The following is a 22,556-nucleotide window of genomic DNA, read 5'->3' on the forward strand; positions in this document are numbered from 1 at the left end:
AATGCGAAATTGTTTTCTTGGAAACGTTCGCATCAAACAGGCATCACTTCAGTTAGAGATTGACAAGGGTTCGCATTTGGTTAAACAATTTTGAGGTCAAAATCAGTTCGCATAGAAGTTCACGATTTCTTGTTTGAGGATGCGAAGGCTTCATATTGCGAATTGGTCGATTGGTTGATGGTCAAACATGAGTTCGCATACATGGTCAAGAACGTTCATAGGTTGTGATATGGGTCGTTCGCATCTAGTAGCAATTTGTTTGTTTATCAAACAAGATTCACAATCTGTGATGTTTTGGAGAAGTTCGCATCTGGTAACAAGCGTAGAAGAAAGAAGAAGTGTCGATTCGCATCTCTAAGCTTTCAATGAAATGATGGTTTATACCCACTTTCGCAATGAGGGTCAAAATTTGTTTTTAATGCTCAATTTCCATTTTGCATCCCTGTAGTCTTCGCAAGGTGACAAATTTTACCCAGTTTCGCATTTGGGGTAAAAATTTTGAGACATGGGAATATTTTCAAATCTGGCCTCTGCAGTTTGTGCGAATTTACACATTTTACCCAGTTTTGCAAATGGGGTGTGTTTCGCATATTTGGCTGTTTTTGGCGCAACGGGTCACTGCAAAATTTTGAAATTGACAATTTTTACCCATTTTTGAGAAATTTTGTCAAAGGCAATCTGTGAACGACAATAAAAATTGAATATTTTTTGGTTTTTCGGATTGAAGCACAAAGTTTATGCCACATGTTAAGGAGGAGTTTTGACACGAAAAATTCTGAATAGAGCATGTTCTTTTTCCTTGGAGTTTTATAATCAAATTTCGATTATAAAAAGGGGGAGAAGTTTTATATGGAAATTCGAACTTGAATTTTTCATATTACGCGGATTTGAAGACCGAAGTGATCTTGAAGTTTTAAAGCCTACGAGATGATGCAATTGGAAGTTCGGAAGTGATGTATTCGAAATGGGTTTGAAATTATTGAAGATTTTTGGGGTGTGTTTTTATGCGCAACTTTAGGGTGATTATTTGGAGTTTGGAATACTCTTGATCATTCGTTGCTGCTCGGATTGTATTGTCTCACATCTTAGAGCCCAAATTGAAGAATCATGGAAGAATTGAAGATTGAAGTTCGTGTCGACATGTGTCACCTTTGAGACTCGAACCGCGTAGTTGCTCGACTTTGGAAGATTTGAAGTGGGTCATTTGTTCCTAACTTTGAGGGGGAGAATGTTAGGGTACAAAGTTTGCCATGAATGATTTTGTAATGTTTGACTTTTGTAAAACCCACTTGCATGTGGAGTATTAGCCTTGTGACACATGAGAGATAGAGAGTGAGAGAGAGACATGTAAACACCTCTATAAATAGTGGGTTCATACCACTTGTAGAGGTGTGTTTGAGAGATGTAAAAGTGAGTGTGTAAGTGTGTGTTATTTATATAGTGTAGATCTAGATCCTTTTTGTAAAACCATATACAATCAATACATCTCTTAAACAACCAAATCACCATGTTCAATTGTGCAAGCTTTAATTCCGCATGTCAAACCATGTTCTTTGTCACTACACTTAGTTAGGCTTTTTAGACAAAATGTTAAGTTCGTTGGTTTTTTTTTTTTGAACAGACAAAACATTATCGGAGTTTTTTGAACAGTTTGAAAACTTCGTTGAGCTCGTAAGTCATTTTCCCCACAAAGGAAAAACCCAACATGAACGATCATTACTTATTGAATGGTTACGTTGTTGATAAAAGGAGAGTAAAAGATAGAAAAAAAATGAAGGAATGGATAAAACTTGACATCTAAATGGATTTATATAGAGCCTTACAAAAGAGTCTAATGTAAATCTAAAACCTTATAAATAGGAAACATTCATGGCTAACTTGAGAGCCAATCGAAAGCTTTTAGAGCATCTTCAACAACTCCCCTATTAGATGAAATTGATCTTCAGCAAAAAAACCTTCAAACTTCAGAAGCCATAAGTCAAAAATAAATAGTACCAAAAGTCCCTAATGACTATATATACTCTCTTGAATGACACAAATAGGAAAATGGTGATTGATCAAATCACCTAAACACGATTGGATACGTACCTCAAAATTATAAATGCATCAAAATTTGTAAAGATGCCAAACTAGTATTCGTGTCATAGCATACCTTCAAATGCACTCGCTAACTAAAACCAATAGCTTGCTAAAATAAGGTTCTATCCAAAATTAAAGATGAGATATTAAAGAGGTAAAAACCTCTTTAATTAATGAGGCTGATATTTATGTCTTATGAGGCTGATATTAAGGCCTAGAAAACACCGATTTCGTGGCAGATTTATTGAAACCAAGAAACCAATGATGAGGCTAGAGTTCGCTAAGAAAGAAGCATCTTCAATTTAAGAGAAACGACCATAATTATGGGTCTTGTATAAAGATTATATGAGATTGGCATGTGGTTTAATAGAACCAGTTATAAACGACATACATAATATATATATAGCAATTATCTCCATACAACTGTTATCATAAATGACGTAGACAATAAAAAATTACAACTGTATATGACAAACGAACTTGTTTTGGCCTAAATGTTTTATTTCTGTTCGATAACATATCTTTTAGCAATTAATGATTTTTGTCAAAAAAATATACATGATGGATAACAAATTGTTTGGATAATTTACACGAACATTTTGAGGTTGCTTCCAAGAAGAACCACACTAATTTGGATAAATTCCCGGCTCATTCACAGCCATCAACTTCTCACGTGCAAGTCACGTCCCTCGTTTATTGTAGAAAAGTCGACTCTCTTGACCAACGACCAACGACTAATGACCTACTTTTTGATTATTTAAACAAATTTGTATTCCTTCACAAATAAGTAAAACCATCAACCATGGCTACTCCCAACAATGAGTGGCTCCAAATTTACCAAAATAACCTCACCGGAACATCACAACCCTCGACCCTTCAGTGGTCCGGTCATGTCACCAACGCCACAACAGTCACCACCACCACTACCGCCAGTAGTGTATCTAATGATAAAGAGGGCCGTGTAACACGTCCCACCAACAACGGTCGAAGGTCCAGCAGGACTTCACGGAGGACCCCAACCACCTTACTTAATACTGACATCACCAACTTCCGTTCCATGGTCCAACAGTTCACCGGACGTGATGGTTCAACGGCGTTTATGGATGCTCCTGCAACTATTACAGCTCCTCTTCAACCTTTGAGCCGATACGGTGCTAATTCATCGAGTTTTCATTATTATGGGATGGAGTCAAGGATTTCGCCGCCTGATGTGGGTGGTTATAACGTGGAAGTACAGCAACCACCGCCGGCGCCCCAGCAGTACTACACAATGGCGTTGGGCAACCGTGGAGCTGGTGGTGATATTCATCATGGGTTTGTGCAGAGGGTTCAAGACCATAACGAGGTTGCAAACTTTTCCGGTGAGAATGACGATGGTGGCAAGGACAATACTTGCATGTTCTAAGATTTCATGAAAAAATATAATAAATAATAAAAGATTCAATTAGGGTTTTCTTTCTATAAATTTCTTTACAGAAATTAATTTTTTTTTTCTTTTTTCAGTAATTTACTATGTCGATGGATGTATTGAGCTTTGTATATATTACTTTTTTTTTTGACTTTGCTAAATTTATTTAAAGAATCATTAGTAATCTTACTAAATGTCTACATTATGAATTACTTTCCTAGTGTTAGCCATGCGGTCCTTTGTGGAGACATAATTGCACTTTAATTGGACAAAGAGGGAAAAAGATGGCAAACTTGAGAAAAACTCGATTTATTTTAGAGATATTCATGATGATATCATATTTCTTAATTATGGTCAAAATATAAGTCGCTGCGAAGTGGGTGGGATGACTAAGTGTGTTAAAATGCTAATATTCGAAATTTTGGATAGTGGATCTCAATATCTAAATTTGTATCCGAAATTTTTGATACAAATTCGTAGATGTCTGAATATTTTCATATTTTTTTCATTATTTATAAGCAACTAAATTTAAAACATAATTAATATAAAAAATACTATTATATTAAATCACAACTATCAAAAAGGCTAAAAGAATGTGGTTAAATACCTAAAATAACTCGGTTTGCAATCGGGTTTGTTATGGGGTGAGTCATATTGTAAGAATTTCTGCAAGTTGGCTCTTTGATTGATTTCATATACTTTACTTATTCGGTCAAATAAATTGTAAGAATCTCCCACCCCATCCGAGCCCATCGCCACACTCTATCTCACACAAAATGCCCCACCCCACCCCACACCCACACACATCCCATAATAAATATACCCGCACTTTCACTCCCACTCACACACACAAGCTAAAACGCTTATGCCAAAGACACCAACATGGTGCAACACAGACGCCATCCCACCTTACATGTACACCTATCAGTGGCGGAGTTAGGGTCAAAATAATAGGGTATCCCGAGAAAAAAAAAATCATGTAATATAAAATAAGCAAAAAATAAAAACCGCAATTTTATTAGATATAAACTTCAACTTCTATAACAAAGTTTCGTTTTAAAGTTCACCTCTTCGTTCTTTCATTTTACGAAAACGATTAATTACATTTTCAGTCTTAACATTCTCTAGTGCTTCTTTTTCTACACTACAAATCAAAGCATCATTCATAAAATCATCACCTATTCTATTACGCAAATCGGTCTTCAAGAACTTTATCGCAGAAAAACACCGTTCAACGGTTGCGGTTGCAACGGGCAAAACCAAAGTTAGTTTTAATAATCTATAAACCAAAGGAAAAGAGAGGTGCTTTCCAGTTTCCACCAACAAACGAAAGAGGTCTACAATTCCCTTCAAGTTGAAAAATCTTTCATCATGAAGCAAAGAGTGATAATAGATATCAAGTTGTCCATTAAGTTGCACCCTTTCTAATCGTCAAAATCGTTTTTGTATATCTCGCTTAACTTTAACAACTTTGCTTTATCAAAACTAGAAAATGAGTCACAAGGACTCAAAGCCGCCATGTTCTCCATCAGCTCTATGCCAACTTCACTAAATCTTTCCCCAAATTCTTGAATTTGCATATCCAAAATTGTGTTAAAAATCACAACTTCAAAATGATGTTGATTAGTCTTATTGGTCCTACGCTTTCGTGGGGTAACATAATATTCTGACATGTCCACAATTCGAATATTATGCTTTTCACTAAAAGCACATACTTTCTTCCAAATTTGTGGAAACCCATCTTTTCTAAAAACAAGCAATGCTTTCTTTGTTCCTTTTACTAACGAAGTCGCTTCCAAAATATTTTGATCTTTTTTTTGAAGATGCTTTGACAAAGTATCCGTGAGACATAGAATTTCCAACATCAAGTGTAAAAGAAACACGAAATCAAGTGTTTTGAAATATGACAAAATATCATTTGCTTGATTACGGTTAGATAAAGTAGACCCCTCCTCTATGACATATTTAAGAACCGTAACAACTTCTGCAAACAAATTCAACAAACTTACAATTGTTCTAAAATGTGAACCCCAACTAGTATCTCCAGCTCGAACAAGAGAAATCTCTTGATTCAACCCTCTTCCTGTTTCATTTTCACCAATACCAATTTCGGCTGCCACTCTTTCTTTTTGCATCTCTCATATCATATATTTTCTGTTACAAGACTCACAAACGACAGTAACCACCAAACCTAGTTGTTCAAAGAATTCTTCAACATCATCATGTTTCTTTGCAACCGCCACAACTACTAATTGAAGTTGGTGTGCAAAACAATGTATATAATGTGCGGAACTATTTTCATTTAAAATCAAAGATTTCAAACCGTTGAATGCACCACTCATATTACTTGCTCCATCATAATCTTGCCCCCTCACTTATATATTTGAAAAAATTAATAAAAAAAATATAACACATAAAAATAAAATTAATATCATATTAAAGGAATAAATATTTTATGATTTCTCACCTGATCGATAGTCAAGTTGTTGGAAAAAACAGTATCGATGGCGGCTTTAAGAGTCAAAGAGGATGTATCCAACACGTGAACAACTCCGATAAATCTTTCCTTTACAATCCCAAGCCTATTAACATATCTTAAAACTATAGTCATTTGTTCTTTTTTGGAAACATCACTAGACTCATCAACTAATATACCGGAAACATCTTTACCAATTTCATCACAAATGGACTTGATTATCTCTTTTGAAAAACAATTGACAATATCTTTTTGAATTGTCGGAGAAGTCAACTTTTCATTTTTTGGAGCATTTTCTAGAGTAACATTAAAAATCTTCTCATTATCTTCTCTAATCAAAGATAAGATTTCAATGAAAAGTCCTTTATTATTAGACTTTTCCGTCTCATCGTGTCCACGAAATGGTAATGCATTTTTTAATAAAAATCTACAACTACGGATTGTAGCACGTAATCGAATTTCATAATTACTTTGCTCAAGTTCCGTTTGCTTATGCAAAACTTCACCAATAGATTGGTTTTTTCTCAATAACAAATGACATTTTTCTTCGGCCTTATGGTGAGAACGTTGAATCTCACCCATATGTTTTCGGAATGATTTTTTTTTACTCCAATTGTCAAAGCCTTCGGTTATAAATGCATCTTTTTGTAACATCCCGGAATATCAAGAGTAGAGTTGAAGGGCTAAAAGTGAAAATATATAAAGGCAACTCGGCGAGTCCATGGGTGGACTCGGCGAGTAGGGTCGCGACTAGCGTGTTAAGTGGACTACTCGACGAGTCCAAAGATGGACTCGGCGAGTAGGCACTGAGTGGAGAAAACCCTAAATCCGGAGGATGAGCCCTATTTAAAGGACATTATACCCTCTCCCAGCCTCTTTGATCTCCCTTGAAGTCCAAAAACCCTAGATACGTGATTGTGGAGGATTTGAGTGCAATTGGAGCTTGGGGAAGTGATTGTTGAAGAAATCTTGAAGGAGAAGAGACTTGGATCAAAGGGCTTTGCAAGGATTCGGATTAATCTTCTCTTGGAGCTTCCTTTTGAGGTATTACTTCATTGTTTGAGCTGCTTTTATCTAGATTCATCATTTTTGGAGGTGCTAGAGATCATAGCTTGTGATGTATTGGAGTTTAGAGGTTAGATCTGAGGTTGCTACCTTAGATCTGGAATGGAGAAGGGTTAGAATGCATAAAGGTCCCTGTTTTGAGTGATTGATGGAGCTATCTTGTCCCAAAACCCAAACCCTATAGTGAAAACGCCTAGATCTTCTTGGATTCACGTAAAGATTGCCACTTTACGTGATTGATGGCCTTAGGAGGGGTAGATTTATGGTTTGGATCATCTGCATGGTTTGGAAAGCCTCTGTATGGATTCAGACCTGGTGGTACTCAGCGAGTCACATGGGTGGACTCGACGAGTTGCTTGAAGAAAGGATGGAACTCGGCGAGTTGGAAGAACAACTCTGCGAGTTGGATGAATATGGCCTAGAACTCGGCGAGTTGTAAGAACAACTCGACGAGTAGGTTGAAGATAGTCGTAGACTCGACGAGTCTGTTCTTGGACTCGGCGAGTCTGGTCGTAGGTTCCGAGTTTCTTTTGGATGGGCTATGACTCGGTGAGTCAAGGGATGAATCGGTAAGATGTGTGCGTGTGGACTCAGAGTTGTTGGACTCGGCGAGTCTCGGGGTGACTCGGCGAGTAGAGTCAGTCAAGTGTAGACTTTGACTTTGACCAAGGGTTGACCAGCTGATTTCCATGGCATTTTGGTAATTGTTGAATATTGTTTTAAGTTCAGTGTTTTGGTGGTTAGCGAGTGGCTGTAGCTAGCAACGAGGTGTGGGATGTCAATCCCAATATAGATCTATACACAATTATCACGCTCTCCTACAAGATATTTTGGTTATAACTTACAGGAATTGGGATCCCGTACTCGGACGTACGGGGAGAGATAGTCTCACATTCTGAGTTAACGAGTTTACATGTAGTGTGCGTGAGTGTAGAACCTTTTTGTATGAATGTACCCTTTTTGTACGAGTGTGTTATGTGATGAATCATAAACTATACCTATTATAGTTAATCCAAAACGTTTGTAATGTATAAGAACTCTTTTATGAAAATGCATTAGTGTTATGAATCCATAAACTATGCTTATTATAGCTTAACATACGTGTTCTAAATGAATGAATAATCTTATAATGAATGACTAAGTTTCAGTTTATGATGATAAACTAACAAGGGAAACACATTCAATATTTAGAACTTATTTCCATACGCTTTGCTCAACATAATACAAAGTGTTATGAAATTTATATGCTGTTAACTAAATTTAACCTTTCTGCGCTGTTTTAGAAAAGTCATAGAAAAATCATACGAAGTCAAAAACTAAATACATAAATTCTGAGAGTTCCCAAAATGTGTCTAGTTTACTCATAATTTTTATCCTGATTTTTAATGACCTCCAACTTGGGTGAAAAAGTCCATAATCACAGACTGGTCCGGATTGGTGTTTGAAATGATAGGCAGTTTTGTAAAAATCGCCATAAATTGTAGAAAAATCGTATGGAGATGTGCAAGTAGTCATTTTAAATCTAAGAACTTGAACTACTTGCAACTTGTACAGTTTTGAAAAAAAAAGTTTAAGTTGCCCAAAACAGTCCGTGAATGGAGTTGAACTTTTCTGATGAAGGATGTTAGAAAAGTTTAGTTATGTTCTTGGTGTTTTAACTTGTATTCCCCCCCCCCCCCCCCTAAAAACTTGAGAAAACATTAAAATGTAGGGGTATGAACTCACCTTGAGTGATTTCAGTGGATGAATGTTGGATTAGGGAAGTGTTCAACTCAAGAACACTTGAAGATGCCTTGAAGATTTTCGAGAATCTAACACCAAAATGATGTAATTTGTGTAAGAAATCTATGATCGGAGTAGAAGGAAGTGAAATAATCATAGAAAGGATGAATTATACTTACCAAGAGTGTCAGAAAGCTTGATAATCAGTCTTGAATCTCGAATTTGATAGAGAAAGTTTGAGAGAAAAGTGGAGTTGGGTCCTTGGTGAAATGAGAGCAACTGAGAGAAGTGAGGAGAGAGGATGGGTTGTTCCAACTCTAAGAACGTGGGGAAGGCTAATAATTGAGTGGAAAGGACATTGAAGTGACCTAGGTAAGGTGGGAAGGTGTGGCTGGTCATAGAGTAGGTGTAGGGGTGGTTGCTTGTGTCATAAGGTAAAGCAAAGTCAACACACCACCTCAATTATTCACCCACTAGATTTTATTATTTAAATAAGGATTTTCATGAAAAATATGATTAAATTATGAATATTTAAGGTTTATTATGTTAAAATACGAGTTTGAGTGAAAATCTCGCGTTAAAATCTCGAAAAACGAGCTTAAAATGTTAAAAATATTGAAATTGGGTGAAAAGTGTCAAAATCCGAAGTCTGGACGGAGGTTCGGCCTCTGATGCTTGGAACCGAGACGAGTAGAGAAAGACCGAGAGGAAGGGAAGGGACCGAGAGCAGAAGAGAGGACCGAAAGTGCCGAAGTAGGAACCGAGAGCGAGGCTTGGTCTCGGTGGCTTGTGCGAGGTTCGGGCCCGAGAGCAGCCTTCGGGTTCGGCTTGTGCGAGGTTCGGGTTCGGTCCAGGAGGTTCCGCTTCTGATGGCTCGCTTCTGATGCCTTCGGTTCCTAAGAGGTGTTTCGGGTCCTTAAGAGGGTTCGGCTCCTTAAGAGAGGTTTCGGGTCCTTAAGCCTATTTTACTCGTTTTTACCCTATTTTAAGCCGTTTTTGACACGGTTAAGGGTCGGGATGGCCCGAAAGACTATAAAAAGTTTAAGGAAATCTTGAGAGAGATTTGGGAGAGATTTCACATTCTTGGAGAGATTTCTCATACAAGGAGAGATTTGAGAGAGATTTCACATACTTAGAGGAGTTTCTCATACAAAGAGAGATTTGGGAAAGATTTCACATTCTTGGAGAGATTTCTCATACAAAGAGATTTGGGAGAGATTCTTGATAAAGAGATACAGAGTGAAAACGATTGAGAGAGGTTTCGTGTGTGACATTTGTGAGTGTTCGGCTTTGCAATGCAAGGTCCGTAAACCCTGTTAAGCCTTGTTTAAGGACCTTACACACTCCTGGTGAGCATGCAACATTGATTTATCAGTTTGGTTTGTTACTTACCACAGTTTTAGGCTAAAGAAATCTAGATGTACAAACTTTTCAATTTATGACTTCTCATTAGAATAGCGAGTTGTATAGTATTTACCTAACATAAACTCTGGTACCCACGGGCAAATTGAGTCTAACGGTGTGAGTTGTTGACTTCGGTTGACTTTGACTTGACCGGAAATTGACGGTTGTCACATCATCCCCCCGTTAGAAGGAATTTCGTCCCGAAATTTGAATTTAGGCAAGGAGTAGGCATGAACAATCGAGCCAAGAAGTGGGGATAATTCCTAATCGACTGATTCTCGCGCTCCCAAGTGACTCCAGGTCCTTGGTTAGTATTCCAGTGAACTTTCACTAATGGGAAGCGGCATTGTTTCGTCCGCTTAACCTCTCTGTCCATGGTCACTACGGTGCTTCCATGAATGTGAGGCTCTTGTGGAACTCAATCTCGTCGAGGGGATTACAAGAGTCTCGTCAGATAGATACTTTTGTAAGTTTGGGACGTGTCGGGTAGAATGTACTTTACCAAGCTCGTGGGAGTAGATTCAAGTAGTGAGTTACAGGGCTGATTCTGACAAGAATCTCGAAAGGCATAATTATCTGGGGTATTGGCATTCCACGCTTTCCGAAGCGTAATAAGCCTTCCTAAAGTGAGGCTTCCAGAGGAATTTGGTTTCTTATTTTGGAGTTCTAAAGGTTTCTCCCTTTTGCTTCTCTTCCCAGTCAAGGGTTGCTCCCTTCAGGGTCAAAGTCGTAAGGGGGTTCCGTAATTTACGACAAGTTCTAAAGGAACTAAGATGGTAGGTCAGCGAGACCCAGAATTTTGGCGTATTCCTGCTAACGCCTTTGGTGCTGACTGTTTCTCAATGGTTTTGATCAATTGAAAGGGTCCTTAAGAATTTCCACATTGATAATGATGTGTCTTAGGAATTGGACTCCTCAATTCCAAAACTCGTATCTAGAGAACTTCGGTAAGGCTTCTCTGATCGTATTGCTTCCGCGGTTTGTTGTAGCTGCTCTCCTTGTTTTCCTTCTTACTACGAGGGTAAATGAGCAAGTCATTTACAATGACAATGACAAACTGATCCTAGTAAGAAAGGCATATCTTATTTATTACGTTTATAAATACTGCGAATGGGTTGGTCCTATCCGAGGGGTATCACTACGAACTTGCAGCATCCGCATTAAACTTGGAAGATTGTTCTCGGACATCCTTCTCCAATGCTCACGACTGGTGATATCGTCCCTTGCGGTTGGTCAGCCTTTTCGTCTATGCGAGGCAGATAGTAAAGTTTTCTATTGGAGATATTGTTGGGGCGTCTGAGGTCGATGGAACTACGAGCAATTTGCCTTTCTATTTGAAGAATAAGACCGGAGCATTCCAGAGTGAGAAGCTTGGTTCTTCAATTTCATTGTTGAGTAGTTCAACATGTTTGACCTGACAGTTCTTGTAGCTCGGTAGGAAGCATGTGGGTTTGGTTTACGCGACTAGGCCTTTTCGGATGGTAGGACATTCACTCGTCCTCCTGGGCGACCTTAGCCCGAAGTTCGTGGCAGGACTCACACCTGGTTGTATCCGTCCCAAGCTTCCGTGCTTGAACCTTGTCTGGTGTATGCATGACATTCCCAAAAGGTCTCCTGGAATTACTTGTGATAAGGTTTCGGGAAGTATAACACTCCTCTGGTGCGTGTTTTGGAGTTTCACGGCGAGAGATGACCCAGAGGTCTGTGCTGGATGTTTATGAGAGACGAAGGTTTCGATATTCGGGGGGGGGGGGGGGGGGTTAGGCGAAGGGTCTTTTTGTAGTCGTTAAATCGGGAAGATGAGGGCTATATCAATCAAAATTGCATGATGACAACAATATCTTTTTAGATAACATGTGTTAAGCTGTATTCGTAAGAAGATATCACTAGAGTGATAGTGTATCTTGTGTTTCCTTTTCTGTGTGTTCCGTAGATGATTCATACCATAGTGTCTAGCACTGGTAGTGGGTGTGTTTCGATAGCCAGTAATGATACTTGATATCATGATCCCTATCAGGTCTCCCTACGATCGAGCGGTATATGAACATCGTATGTAATTTATTGTTGGTGAAATCATCGAGTGAATGGTTCTATCCAAATACCACCACTAGACTTGGAACTTGAATCCGAGAAGGAATTATTTGCCTTAAATCTTTAGTATCTTGTTTATAATTAACCCTGAAGTATGGACAAAGTCATCACAACTTACAGGTAATGATCCTATGGTCATATATGAGTGTCCCTGATTTGATTTGAACGAGAGAGTATTTTAACTACTTTTTAGAAAGACGGTGACTTTAGCAAGCATACCAAATTCATTACAAACATATAGTACTTAAACGTTTGTTTTCGTTGGAATCATTACAAAAGTCCTAACATGGTTCCCTTGCTGCTCCTATCGGTGTGTTCATCACACTCCTCCTGCTCCTTCGTCATTCTTCTCAGTTGAACATTCTCTATTGAAGTGTCCCGTTTCACTGCATAGGTAGCATACTGGGCCTACCTTGGTGCAGGTGATTGAAGGGAGGTGTTGGGTCGGGGCCTTACAGAAGCGGACGGTATGCCCTTTCCTGTTGCAGTTTTTACAGTGCATCTCCCGGCAAGCCCCATTGTGATGAAATCCACATTGGTTGCACTTTGGGAGTGATCCCTCATATGGTTTGGCCGGCGTTTGGGTGGCAGAACCCGTGGCTAGTGTCACGGCGTTCGTCATGACTGTTGTTGTAATGGCAGGTGCAGCTACGAATTGCTTTCTTCCAGCGAGCTTTTGAGGTAGGTTACACTTCTTTTCGACCTAGAACCTTCGCTTCTTGTTCGTAGGTTTGTGGCCTGAGGTATTTTCGTTGGTAAACACCCGTTGGTGTTCCTGATTGTTACCACAATTTGTATTTTTAGTACCGCTTCCACTTCTACTGGCGTTGTTAGCATTGAATTGCGCCATGATGGTTGTCACGGTTGCCGTAACTGCATCCTGAAAAGTAGCAGCGTCTATCTGCAGTGTTGGCGCCTTGCTAGTTGGTTGGTTGCCTCTTGGTGAAGACATAGCTCTGTTTCATGATGAAAAACGACTTCGTTAGTGGAAATGATTATCTTAATTGCATCCTAACAATTTATATTTACGAATATAAATTTTTGCACATTACTGTACTATTCCTAGTGTTTCCGCTAACGCTCCTGAGATGGAGTTATGGCAGTAGGTAGGAGTGGGTTTCATACGGGCGTTAAACTTTACTCATCTTAGGATCATGATTGTCCACACACTTAGCTGAGGAGTTTTGATGGGATCCGGTGCATTAGCGCTGGTATGATCGCACCCCTTTAGGTCTACGAAAGAAGCACCTCTTGACCAAAGCGTTTAAAGGTGAGATGGAAATGAGTTTTTAGAATGGCTATACATCGCGAGTTTTCTAACTAAGTTTATCTCATATCGATTTGTAATGTAATTTGGTTGTTGAGGGTGTTCTGAAAACAATTTATAACGAGATTCTTTATATGTTAAACTCATGTATTTTAGTAGTTCTGTATCCAAGTCAAACCTTATACTTGATCCAAGCTAGGTCCTTATCACGACCTATTGACATATGCTTAGTTATCTAATTAAGGCTAAATAGAACTTCGAGTCTGTTAGGTACATCCTAAGCCCATCTTGTTAATATGACTCTAATAATCATGGTTTCAGTGAAAATTTTGACCTCGATGCAGGTCTACCTCACATTTGTGCATGGACGGGTTTTGATAGTAACTAGATCTCTCGATTAGTATGACCACTTAATTTGCAGTGTCGTGATTTTACCTATAATGGAGTAGCACCAACGCCTACTCATCAACCTAATTTACCAGGTCTGGTGAGCGGTATGAACTCTACTCACGACAATCCATCCCTTGTGATGCCTGAGGCAAAGTCGATGCATCTTGTAGCTTTGCCAATCGACGCTTGTCTGCAATCATCCTCTCTTTGAATGCCGTGTGTCTACCTTGTCACTCTCTTTCCTCTTAGCGGCGATAAGGTCCTAAAAAGAGAGTTGGTATTGGGAATAGTAGTCTAATTCTGAGTCACGGATACGAGAGATGGTAGGGTCCGTAGTAGCGCGCAGTTTTCTGAACTTGGATTGTAGTCTTCCTGTTTTAATCCCCGATGTTCGCGATCCGTCGGGAGGTCTCTGTCGGTCGGTCCCCCGTGGTTGAGGTCATAGCACCCTCGTTGGTCTCCACATGGTGGTTGTTGTCATTGTTGTCGACATTCAACCCTCGATCACGAATGCCCAACGGGGTACAGGTTCGATATTGTCGAAACGGTTCACGGAACCCTTGCTATGCATGGAGGATCGATTACCTCCGGTTCCGCTTCTGATTCTTCTCATAACCATTCACCATTCCTCGGGTTCGGATTAGGAAAGTAAGGGTCGTCCGGTAAGTAGGATCTTGTTATGTTGTACTTGCGAGAATAGGGGCGGAAGAGATAATTACTAGGCGTCTAACTCTAAAATTAATTACTTATACGGGGTGATCCTTATTAGTTACTTCTATAATGACATAGTGCATACTAATTACATATAACAAGATACGATAGACCTTCGAATAAGTGATCCCACCCTAGGTCCACATCCAAACAAGGAAAAGGAAGTAAGGTAATGACCACAAATTCTAAGTCTATGATTTCTAAGTTATATATAACCTTAAAGTATCCACTTAGGGACTATAGACCTATTATTAAGGATCTATTTAGTTTTCATATAAGTTATGATATTACAAAATACTCCTATAGTATTTTAAACTCATGTTTAGTTCTAATGTTCTCATTGTGGTAGTGTTGGTAAGTTTTTAGACTTGTTTCCATATCACAACTATTCTTGGGCATGTGCTAATCACTCCTCGGACCAGCATAGTTGATCAGGCTATGCCACTCCCAAGACTGATCATACATCCACGAGCTTACCTGTGATATCCAACAATCATTACTTTTGTTTTGTTCTAGAATGATGTTGACCTTAGCATGTATGCATGCATGTATACTTTTAACAAGAAACTATTTATTTCTAAAAGTATAATTGTTTTGAAATCTTTAAATCAGAGACCTTAGTCCCAATGCATTTATAGTTTGTATATCTTATGTGGTTCGATATACTTAGTTCACTATAAACAATGCTCTGATACCAATCTATCACACACCCCCCCCCCCAAACCAAGGATGGCGGAAACGTCCGGAGTGGAGGACTTCATGTAGAGTATCACAACAACGAGTATAATAGTGCTCAAAGTAAATACAACCATCATAAATATAATTGGAAAAGTTACACCAAAGTATATGTATACATGATTCAAATCAATTACATTATGATACAAAATGAACTGTTTGATGAATTATCGTCCCATCCTCAAAATGTTATTGATTTCCTGTTTCACTGAATTCCTGAGAATACAAGTAGTTTTGAAAAAAGTGTCAACACAAAGGTTGGTGAGTTCATAAGCTTTTGATAGTAAGAGTTTAAAAATTGATCTTTGTATAGAGATGTATGTTACCAAGAAAAATCTCATATTTTCCTTATAAAAGTTATGTGGTCCTAAATACCAGGACCGAAAACGAACAAGTATTTGTCATAATTAAAGATATAAGAGTGGTTTCAAATGATGTGTAGTCATAAATACCTAAACCGAGAGTGTACAGTAATATGTGTATTTATTGATATAAAAGTGATTTTTAATCGACATAAAACCCCTTTTGTTTTATAAAAATCCCATAAACTTTATGTATTGTTAGCTCCCTATGTGAATCGCTATAACCATACTATGACTAGAGGTAACCTGCACAACGTCTTTTAGACGCCCTGATCCTATAACTCTTGTCGCCCGCAGACCTGCCGGTCTGGCTGTAGCTAACAGCGAGGTGTGGGATGTCAACCCCAATATAGATCTATACACAATTATCACGCTCTCCCTACAAGAGATTTTGGTTATAACTTACAGGAATTGGGATCCCGTACTCGGACGTACGGGGAGAGATAGTCTCACATTCTGAGTTAACGAGTTTACGTGTAGTGTGCGTGAGTGTAGAACCTTTTTGTATGAATGTACCCTTTTTGTACGAGTGTGTTATGTGATGAATCATAAACTATACCTATTATAGTTAATCCAAAACGTTTGTAATGTATAAGAACTCTTTTATGAAAATGCATTAGTGTTATGAATCCATAAACTATGCTTATTATAGCTTAACATACGTGTTCTAAATGAATGAATAATCTTATAATGAATGACTAAGTTTCAGTTTATGATGATAAACTAACAAGGGAAACACATTCAATATTTAGAACTTATTGCCATACGCTTTGCTCAACATAATACAAAGTGTTATGAAATTTATATGCTGTTAACTAAATTTAACCTTTCTGCGTTGTTTTAGAAAAGTCATAGAAAAATCATACGAAGTCGAAAACTAAATACGTAAATTCTGAGAGTTCCCAAAATGTTTCTAGTTTACTCATAATTTTTATCCTGATTTTTAATGACCTCCAACTTGGGTGAAAAAGTCCATAATCACAGACTGGTCCGGATTGGTGTTTGAAATGATAGGCAGTTTTGTAAAATTCGCCATAAATTGTAGAAAAATCGTATGGAGATGTGCAAGTAGTCATTTTAAATCTAAGAACTTGAACTACTTGCAACTTGTACAGTTTTGAAAAAAAAAGTTTAAGTTGCCCAAAACAGTCCGTGAATGGAGTTGAACTTTTCTGATGAAGGATGTTAGAAAAGTTTAGTTATGTTCTTGGTGTTTTAACTTGTATTCCCCCCCCCCCCCTAAAAACTTGAGAAAACATTAAAATGTAGGGGTATGAACTCACCTTGAGTGATTTCAGTGGATGAATGTTGGATTAGGGAAGTGTTCAACTCAAGAACACTTGAAGATGCCTTGAAGATTTTCGAGAATCTAACACCAAAATGATGTAATTTGTGTAAGCAATCTATGATCGGAGTAGAAGGAAGTGAAATAATCATAGAAAGGATGAATTATACTTACCAAGAGTGTGAGAAATCTTGATAATCAGTCTTGAATCTCGAATTTGATAGAGAAAGTTTGAGAGAAAAGTGGAGTTGGGTCCTTGGTGAAATGAGAGCAAATGAGAGAAGTGAGGAGAGAGGATGGGTTGTTCCAACTCTAAGAACGTGGGGAAGGCTAATAATTGAGTGGAAAGGACATTGAAGTGACCTAGGTAAGGTGGGAAGGTGTGGCTGGTCATAGAGTGGGTGTGGGGGTGGTTGCTTGTGTCATAAGGTAAAGCAAAGTCAACACTCCACCTCAATTATTCACCCACTAGATTTTATTATTTAAATAAGGAGTTTCATGAAAAATATGATTAAATTATGAATATTTAAGGTTTATTATGTTAAAATACGAGTTTGAGTGAAAATCTCGCGTTAAAATCTCACGTTAAAATCTCGAAAAACAAGTTTAATATGTTAAAAATATTGAAATTGGGTGAAAAGTGTCAAAATCCAAAGTCTGGCCGGAGGTTCGGCCTCTGATGCTTGGAACCGAGACGAGTAGAGAAAGACCGAGAGGAGGGGAAGGGACCGAGAGCAGAAGAGAGGACCGAAAGTGCAGAAGTAGGAACCGATAGCGAGGCTCGGTCTCGGTGGCTTGTGCGAGGTTCGGGCCCGAGAGAAGCCTTCGGGTTCGGCTTGTGCGAGGTTTGGGTTCGGTCCAGGAGGTTTCGCTTCTGATGGCTCACTTCTCATGCTTTTGCTTCTGATGCCTTCGGTTCCTAAGAGGTGTTTCGGGTCCTTAAGAGGGTTCGGCTCCTTAAGAGAGGTTTCGGGTCCTTAAGCCTATTTTACTCGTTTTTACCCTATTTTAAGCCGTTTTTGACACGGTTAAGGGTCGGGATGGCCCGAAAGACTATAAAAAGTTAAGGAAATCTTGAGAGAGATTTGGGAGAGATTTCACATTCTTGGAGAGATTTCTCATACAAGGAGAGATTTGAGAGAGATTTCACATACTTAGAGGGGTTTCTCATACAAAGAGAGATTTGGGAAAGATTTCACATTCTTGGAGAGATTTCTCATACAAAGAGATTTGGGAGAGATTCTTGATAAAGAGATACAGAGTGAAAACGATTGAGAGAGGTTTCGTGTGTGACATTTGTGAGTGTCCGGCTTTGCAATGCAAGGTCCGTAAACCCTGTTAAGCCTTGTTTAAGGACCTTACACACTCCTGGTGAGCATGCAACACTGATTTATCGGTTTGGTTCGTTACTTACCACAGTTTTAGGCTAAAGAAATCTAGATGTACGAACTTTTCAATTTATGACTTCTCATTAGAATAGCGAGTTGTATAGTATTTACCTATCATAAACTCTAGTACCCACGGGCAAATTGAGTCGAACGGTTTGACTTGTTGACTTCGGTTGACTTTTACTTGACCGGAAATTGATGGTTGTCACATTATACTTTACCTTGAGTGGTAATTAGAGTTATATGATAGAGTATCTTGTATGCTATGTATGTGATGTGTTGCACTCCATTATTTCTATGTGATTTATGTTGTGTATATTCCAAAGCTTTACAGAGTTAGAACCGGAAGGTTCACAGAGTTAGAACCGAAAGGTTCACAGAGTTAGGACTAGAGAGTCCACAGAGTTATAGCCTCGAGTGGCTAATATGTGTTATATGTGGTATTTTGGGGAACTAACTAAGCTTCGTGCTTACCGTGTTATATGTTATGTGTTTTAGGTTTTCTCAGGATCGTGGGAAGGCGCCGGCTTGATTGTACACACCAGAGAAGAGTTATGTTTTGAGGATCCTAGATTATCATCTAATTGATAGGGAGTTATGTTTTGTAATTTAAACAAATGAGGTTTTTATGAAATGTGTTACAAGTATTAAATGATTTTAAATGAAAATTTTGTTTTGAAAATTACGTCGTTACTCCTTAGTTTTGAGTGTTTTAGCCTCTTAAGGCCTTACATGCACGTAAAGTTGGCAACTTATCATGGAAACTACACCCTAGAGGGCTGGATCTATAGTTTGGAGACTACACCTTAGTTTTGAGTGTTTTAGCCTCTTAAGGCCTTACCCCACGCGGGTATTTGACTACTCTCTCAGTAGGCTCCTCTAATGCTCGTCTAGGTATCTCTCCTTGATTACTTCTTTACTCAAATCTCTCTCTCAAAAGGATTCCTGCTGGATACTCTTACTCCGCACATACTCAAAAGCAAAGCACGTATAACAGCAACTCTTACGCTAAAGCATCACAAATCAGACCACTCTAGTCCTAAAATATGAAATACCTAGCCTAATCTCTAGCATGCATTATTAATATCTCAATAATAACTCATAACACAAATAAATAAGGGTATTTTGGGAAATCACCGTTCGGGCTCTGGCTGATTGTACACACTGCTCCAACTCGTTTCTCTTAAACTCTCTCATTTTTAGAAAAATTATCTCTTTTGAAAATTTTTCTCAAATCCTCAGTTTAAGTCCGAACACACCCAGAGGTACATCTGGATCCCTCAAACCAAGGCTCTGGTACCAAATTGTAACAACGTAAATTTTCAAAGAAAATTTTCATTTTAAAATCATATAATTCTCGTAGCACATTTCACAAAAATATCATTTATTTAATTTACAAAAAACAACTCCATAATTGTTTGATTAGTACTCCAGGATCCTCAACACATAACTCCTACTCTGGTGTGTACAATCAAGCATGTGCCTTCCCATGATCCTGAGAAAACCTGAAACACATATCACATAACACGGTAAGCATGAAGCTTAGTGAGTTCCCCAAAATACCACATGCAACACATGAGCCACTCGAGTCTATAACTCGGTAGGACCCTCCGATCGATGTATCTCAGTGGGACCCTCAGGTCCCACAACTCAGGTGGACCCTCTGGTCCCTCAACTCAATAACTCAATATAATACACAGTAAGCATAACACAAAACAAGTAGAAGGATATCTCAATACACAACACATACACATAAGACCCTCTGGTCATACATAAGTTACCACTCAAGGTAGGACCCTCCGATCGATGTATCTCAGTGGGACCCTCAGGTCCCACAACTCAGGTGGACCCTCTGGTCCCTCAACTCAATAACTCAATATCATACATAAGTTACCACTCAAGGTAAGTATAGTGAGAAGACTCACCTCAGATGATGAACAACCCCTATAAACGATGTTGCTACGCACCGACCTCTAATCTCTTAGCGAAAAATCACAATTAACCTAATTAGGAACTAAGTCCAGGCTCTCACTCATTAGGTCTAAAGGAATACCACTAACCAGCCCATTATTGGCCTAAATCCCATTGGCCCCACCAAGGCCCAATAAATGGGCTCACCCGAGGCCTATTCTCAAAACTAGATGGCAAGCCCAACCCAAGGGCCCAAACACGAATATATATATATATATATATATATATATATATATATATGTGTGTGTGTGTGTGTGTGTGTGTGTTCCTCTGGTCCAATACTTTATTGTAACAAGCCCAAACTCCAGGCCCAACACTTCAAGGCCCAAAATGAGACTTAGCCCAAAAGTCCATAGTGAGGTTACGCGGGGCGTACCTCCCTTGGTACGCTCAGCGTACTCACGCATGCATGAAACTGATCGGGGATACCAACCCAGTACGCGGCGCGTACTTGCTCTTACGTTGGACGTAAGCTCAGTTTTGTTTTAGTCCATTCCCTTGGCCTTAACCCGTTAAGACCTTAGCTCATTTCTCAGATCTGGACTCCCTAATATCTCTTACTCCATAAAGTCAAGGACTTTAAGCCTTTGCATGGCTGATTTGGTCACAAATGCTCAAAACACTCATCATCTTTTCTCATAAAGCTCATATCTCATGCATGACTCGATTCTAGCGTCCAAGATTGGATTTTTATGACATTACTCCGCTAAATACACTCAAAGGGAGTCGATCAAGGTCTCTAGAGCTCAATTACTCATAAAGTGTAACGACCCAAAATTTAAGACCAAAAATTTCTTTTAATAAAACATTACATTAAGCAAGGTCATCATTCCAAAACGTAATTTGAGTATAAGTTTTCAAAACACATGTTCATTATCAGAGTAAACATTCCCAGGTTGTCTAATCTATGGTATGTGCCATGCGATCACCCCGAGCTCTTCCCTCCGCTACCGGAAGTACCTGAAACCAAAACTAAAAACCGTAAGCACAAAGCTTAGTGAGTTCCCCACCCTACCACATACCATGCATAACCACATATTGCACATACTGGGCCACGCCCGCTATCTTGGGCCTCGCCTGCTACAACGGCCCCGCCTGGCTTCGAGCCCCGCTCAGATACAGATTTGTTTTACTTAGGCCTCGCCTGTCACAGGGCCCGCCCGTCAACAAATAATAACACATAAACATATCACAACACATAAGCTAAACTCATACGACTGATCCTGTCCTAAGGCCTCGCCTATCATGGGCCTCTCCCTTGTCCTGCTACTGATGAGTCATGGAACCCCGTCCACGCTCCTACTGGTAGTGAGATACGGGCCCAGCCCATTCTCACTCATTCCCTAGCTTGGGCCTCGCCCTTGTTCTGCTACTAGTGAGATGTGGAACATCATCCACACTCTGCTATTGGTGAGATACGGGACCTCGCCCACACTCACCTCCCTACCAGGCACATACATGTATCACACAGACAACAAGTATAAACTATCATATAAACAAATCCTTGGGCACCCGCCCGCTATTAATGGACCTCGTCCTGAGTATCATACTAGCATACTATGCCTAGGGCTAACCCCCGGGTCTTCTACTCATAACTACATGGGCCAGCATTGTGGCCTTAGACCCATTCACACAAAGGGAAACTCACCTGCACTGGCTAAACTTGCTGATGATCTCACTAGCTGCTACCCAGTAACTCACTGAAATCCTGCTCCCCTTGCTCCCCGAACTTCAAGATGAACACAACTGAAGTAGATCTCGGATCGACACCTCCTCCTTTGAAGCAACCTTATTGATCTTCAAGTTCCTTTCCAAAGTTTCCTTCCTCCAAGCTATTTCTCTCAAATGGTGGAAGCTCACACGAAATCAAGGGTTTACTGGTTCTCTAGGATGGTATGGGGGTTGAGGGAGGGACATAACACCCTTTAAATAGGATACAACTCCCGGGATTAGGGTTTTCCTCGTTCAGACCAGACTCGCCGAGTCACCTTGGCCGACTCGCCGAGTCGGTCACTTACTCCTCGACCCGGATCCCGCTCGGACTCGCCGAGTTCCTCCTTGGACTCGCCTAGTCGCCCCTTAAAATTAGGGTTTTCTTTCCTTTCTTGGCCTTCCAAACTTTGGGTGTTACATAAAGTCTCCACCTTTTAGGACAAAACCCTAAAATACTCTAATATGATGCTCAAAACAAAAGAGTGAGAA

The 22,556-nt window shown here is 39.3% G+C and overlaps 3 protein-coding genes across 3 annotated transcripts; 1 reads left to right on the top strand and 2 right to left on the bottom strand.

The window, feature by feature from the left end:
* Nucleotides 1-2,866: 2,866 nt before the first annotated feature.
* On the top strand, nucleotides 2,867-3,673 carry LOC145037590 (uncharacterized). The gene has a single exon (XM_078986285.1). The coding sequence runs from the start codon at nucleotides 2,882-2,884 to the stop codon at nucleotides 3,482-3,484; it is 603 nt and encodes a 200-aa protein (XP_078842411.1). The 5' UTR covers nucleotides 2,867-2,881; the 3' UTR covers nucleotides 3,485-3,673.
* Nucleotides 3,674-4,911: 1,238 nt separating this feature from the next.
* LOC145036234 (uncharacterized) lies at nucleotides 4,912-5,622 on the bottom strand. The gene has a single exon (XM_078984694.1). It carries the CDS (start codon nucleotides 5,620-5,622, stop codon nucleotides 4,912-4,914), a length of 711 nt encoding a protein of 236 aa, XP_078840820.1.
* Nucleotides 5,623-5,918: 296 nt separating this feature from the next.
* LOC145036235 (uncharacterized) lies at nucleotides 5,919-6,545 on the bottom strand. The gene has a single exon (XM_078984695.1). It carries the CDS (start codon nucleotides 6,543-6,545, stop codon nucleotides 5,919-5,921), a length of 627 nt encoding a protein of 208 aa, XP_078840821.1.
* Between the last annotated feature and the right edge of the window lie 16,011 nt (nucleotides 6,546-22,556).

The sequence above is a fragment of the Lactuca saligna genome, chromosome 3 (assembly GCF_052625555.1).
Source record: "Lactuca saligna cultivar CGN05327 chromosome 3, ASM5262555v1, whole genome shotgun sequence".
Taxonomy (NCBI): domain Eukaryota; kingdom Viridiplantae; phylum Streptophyta; class Magnoliopsida; order Asterales; family Asteraceae; genus Lactuca; species Lactuca saligna.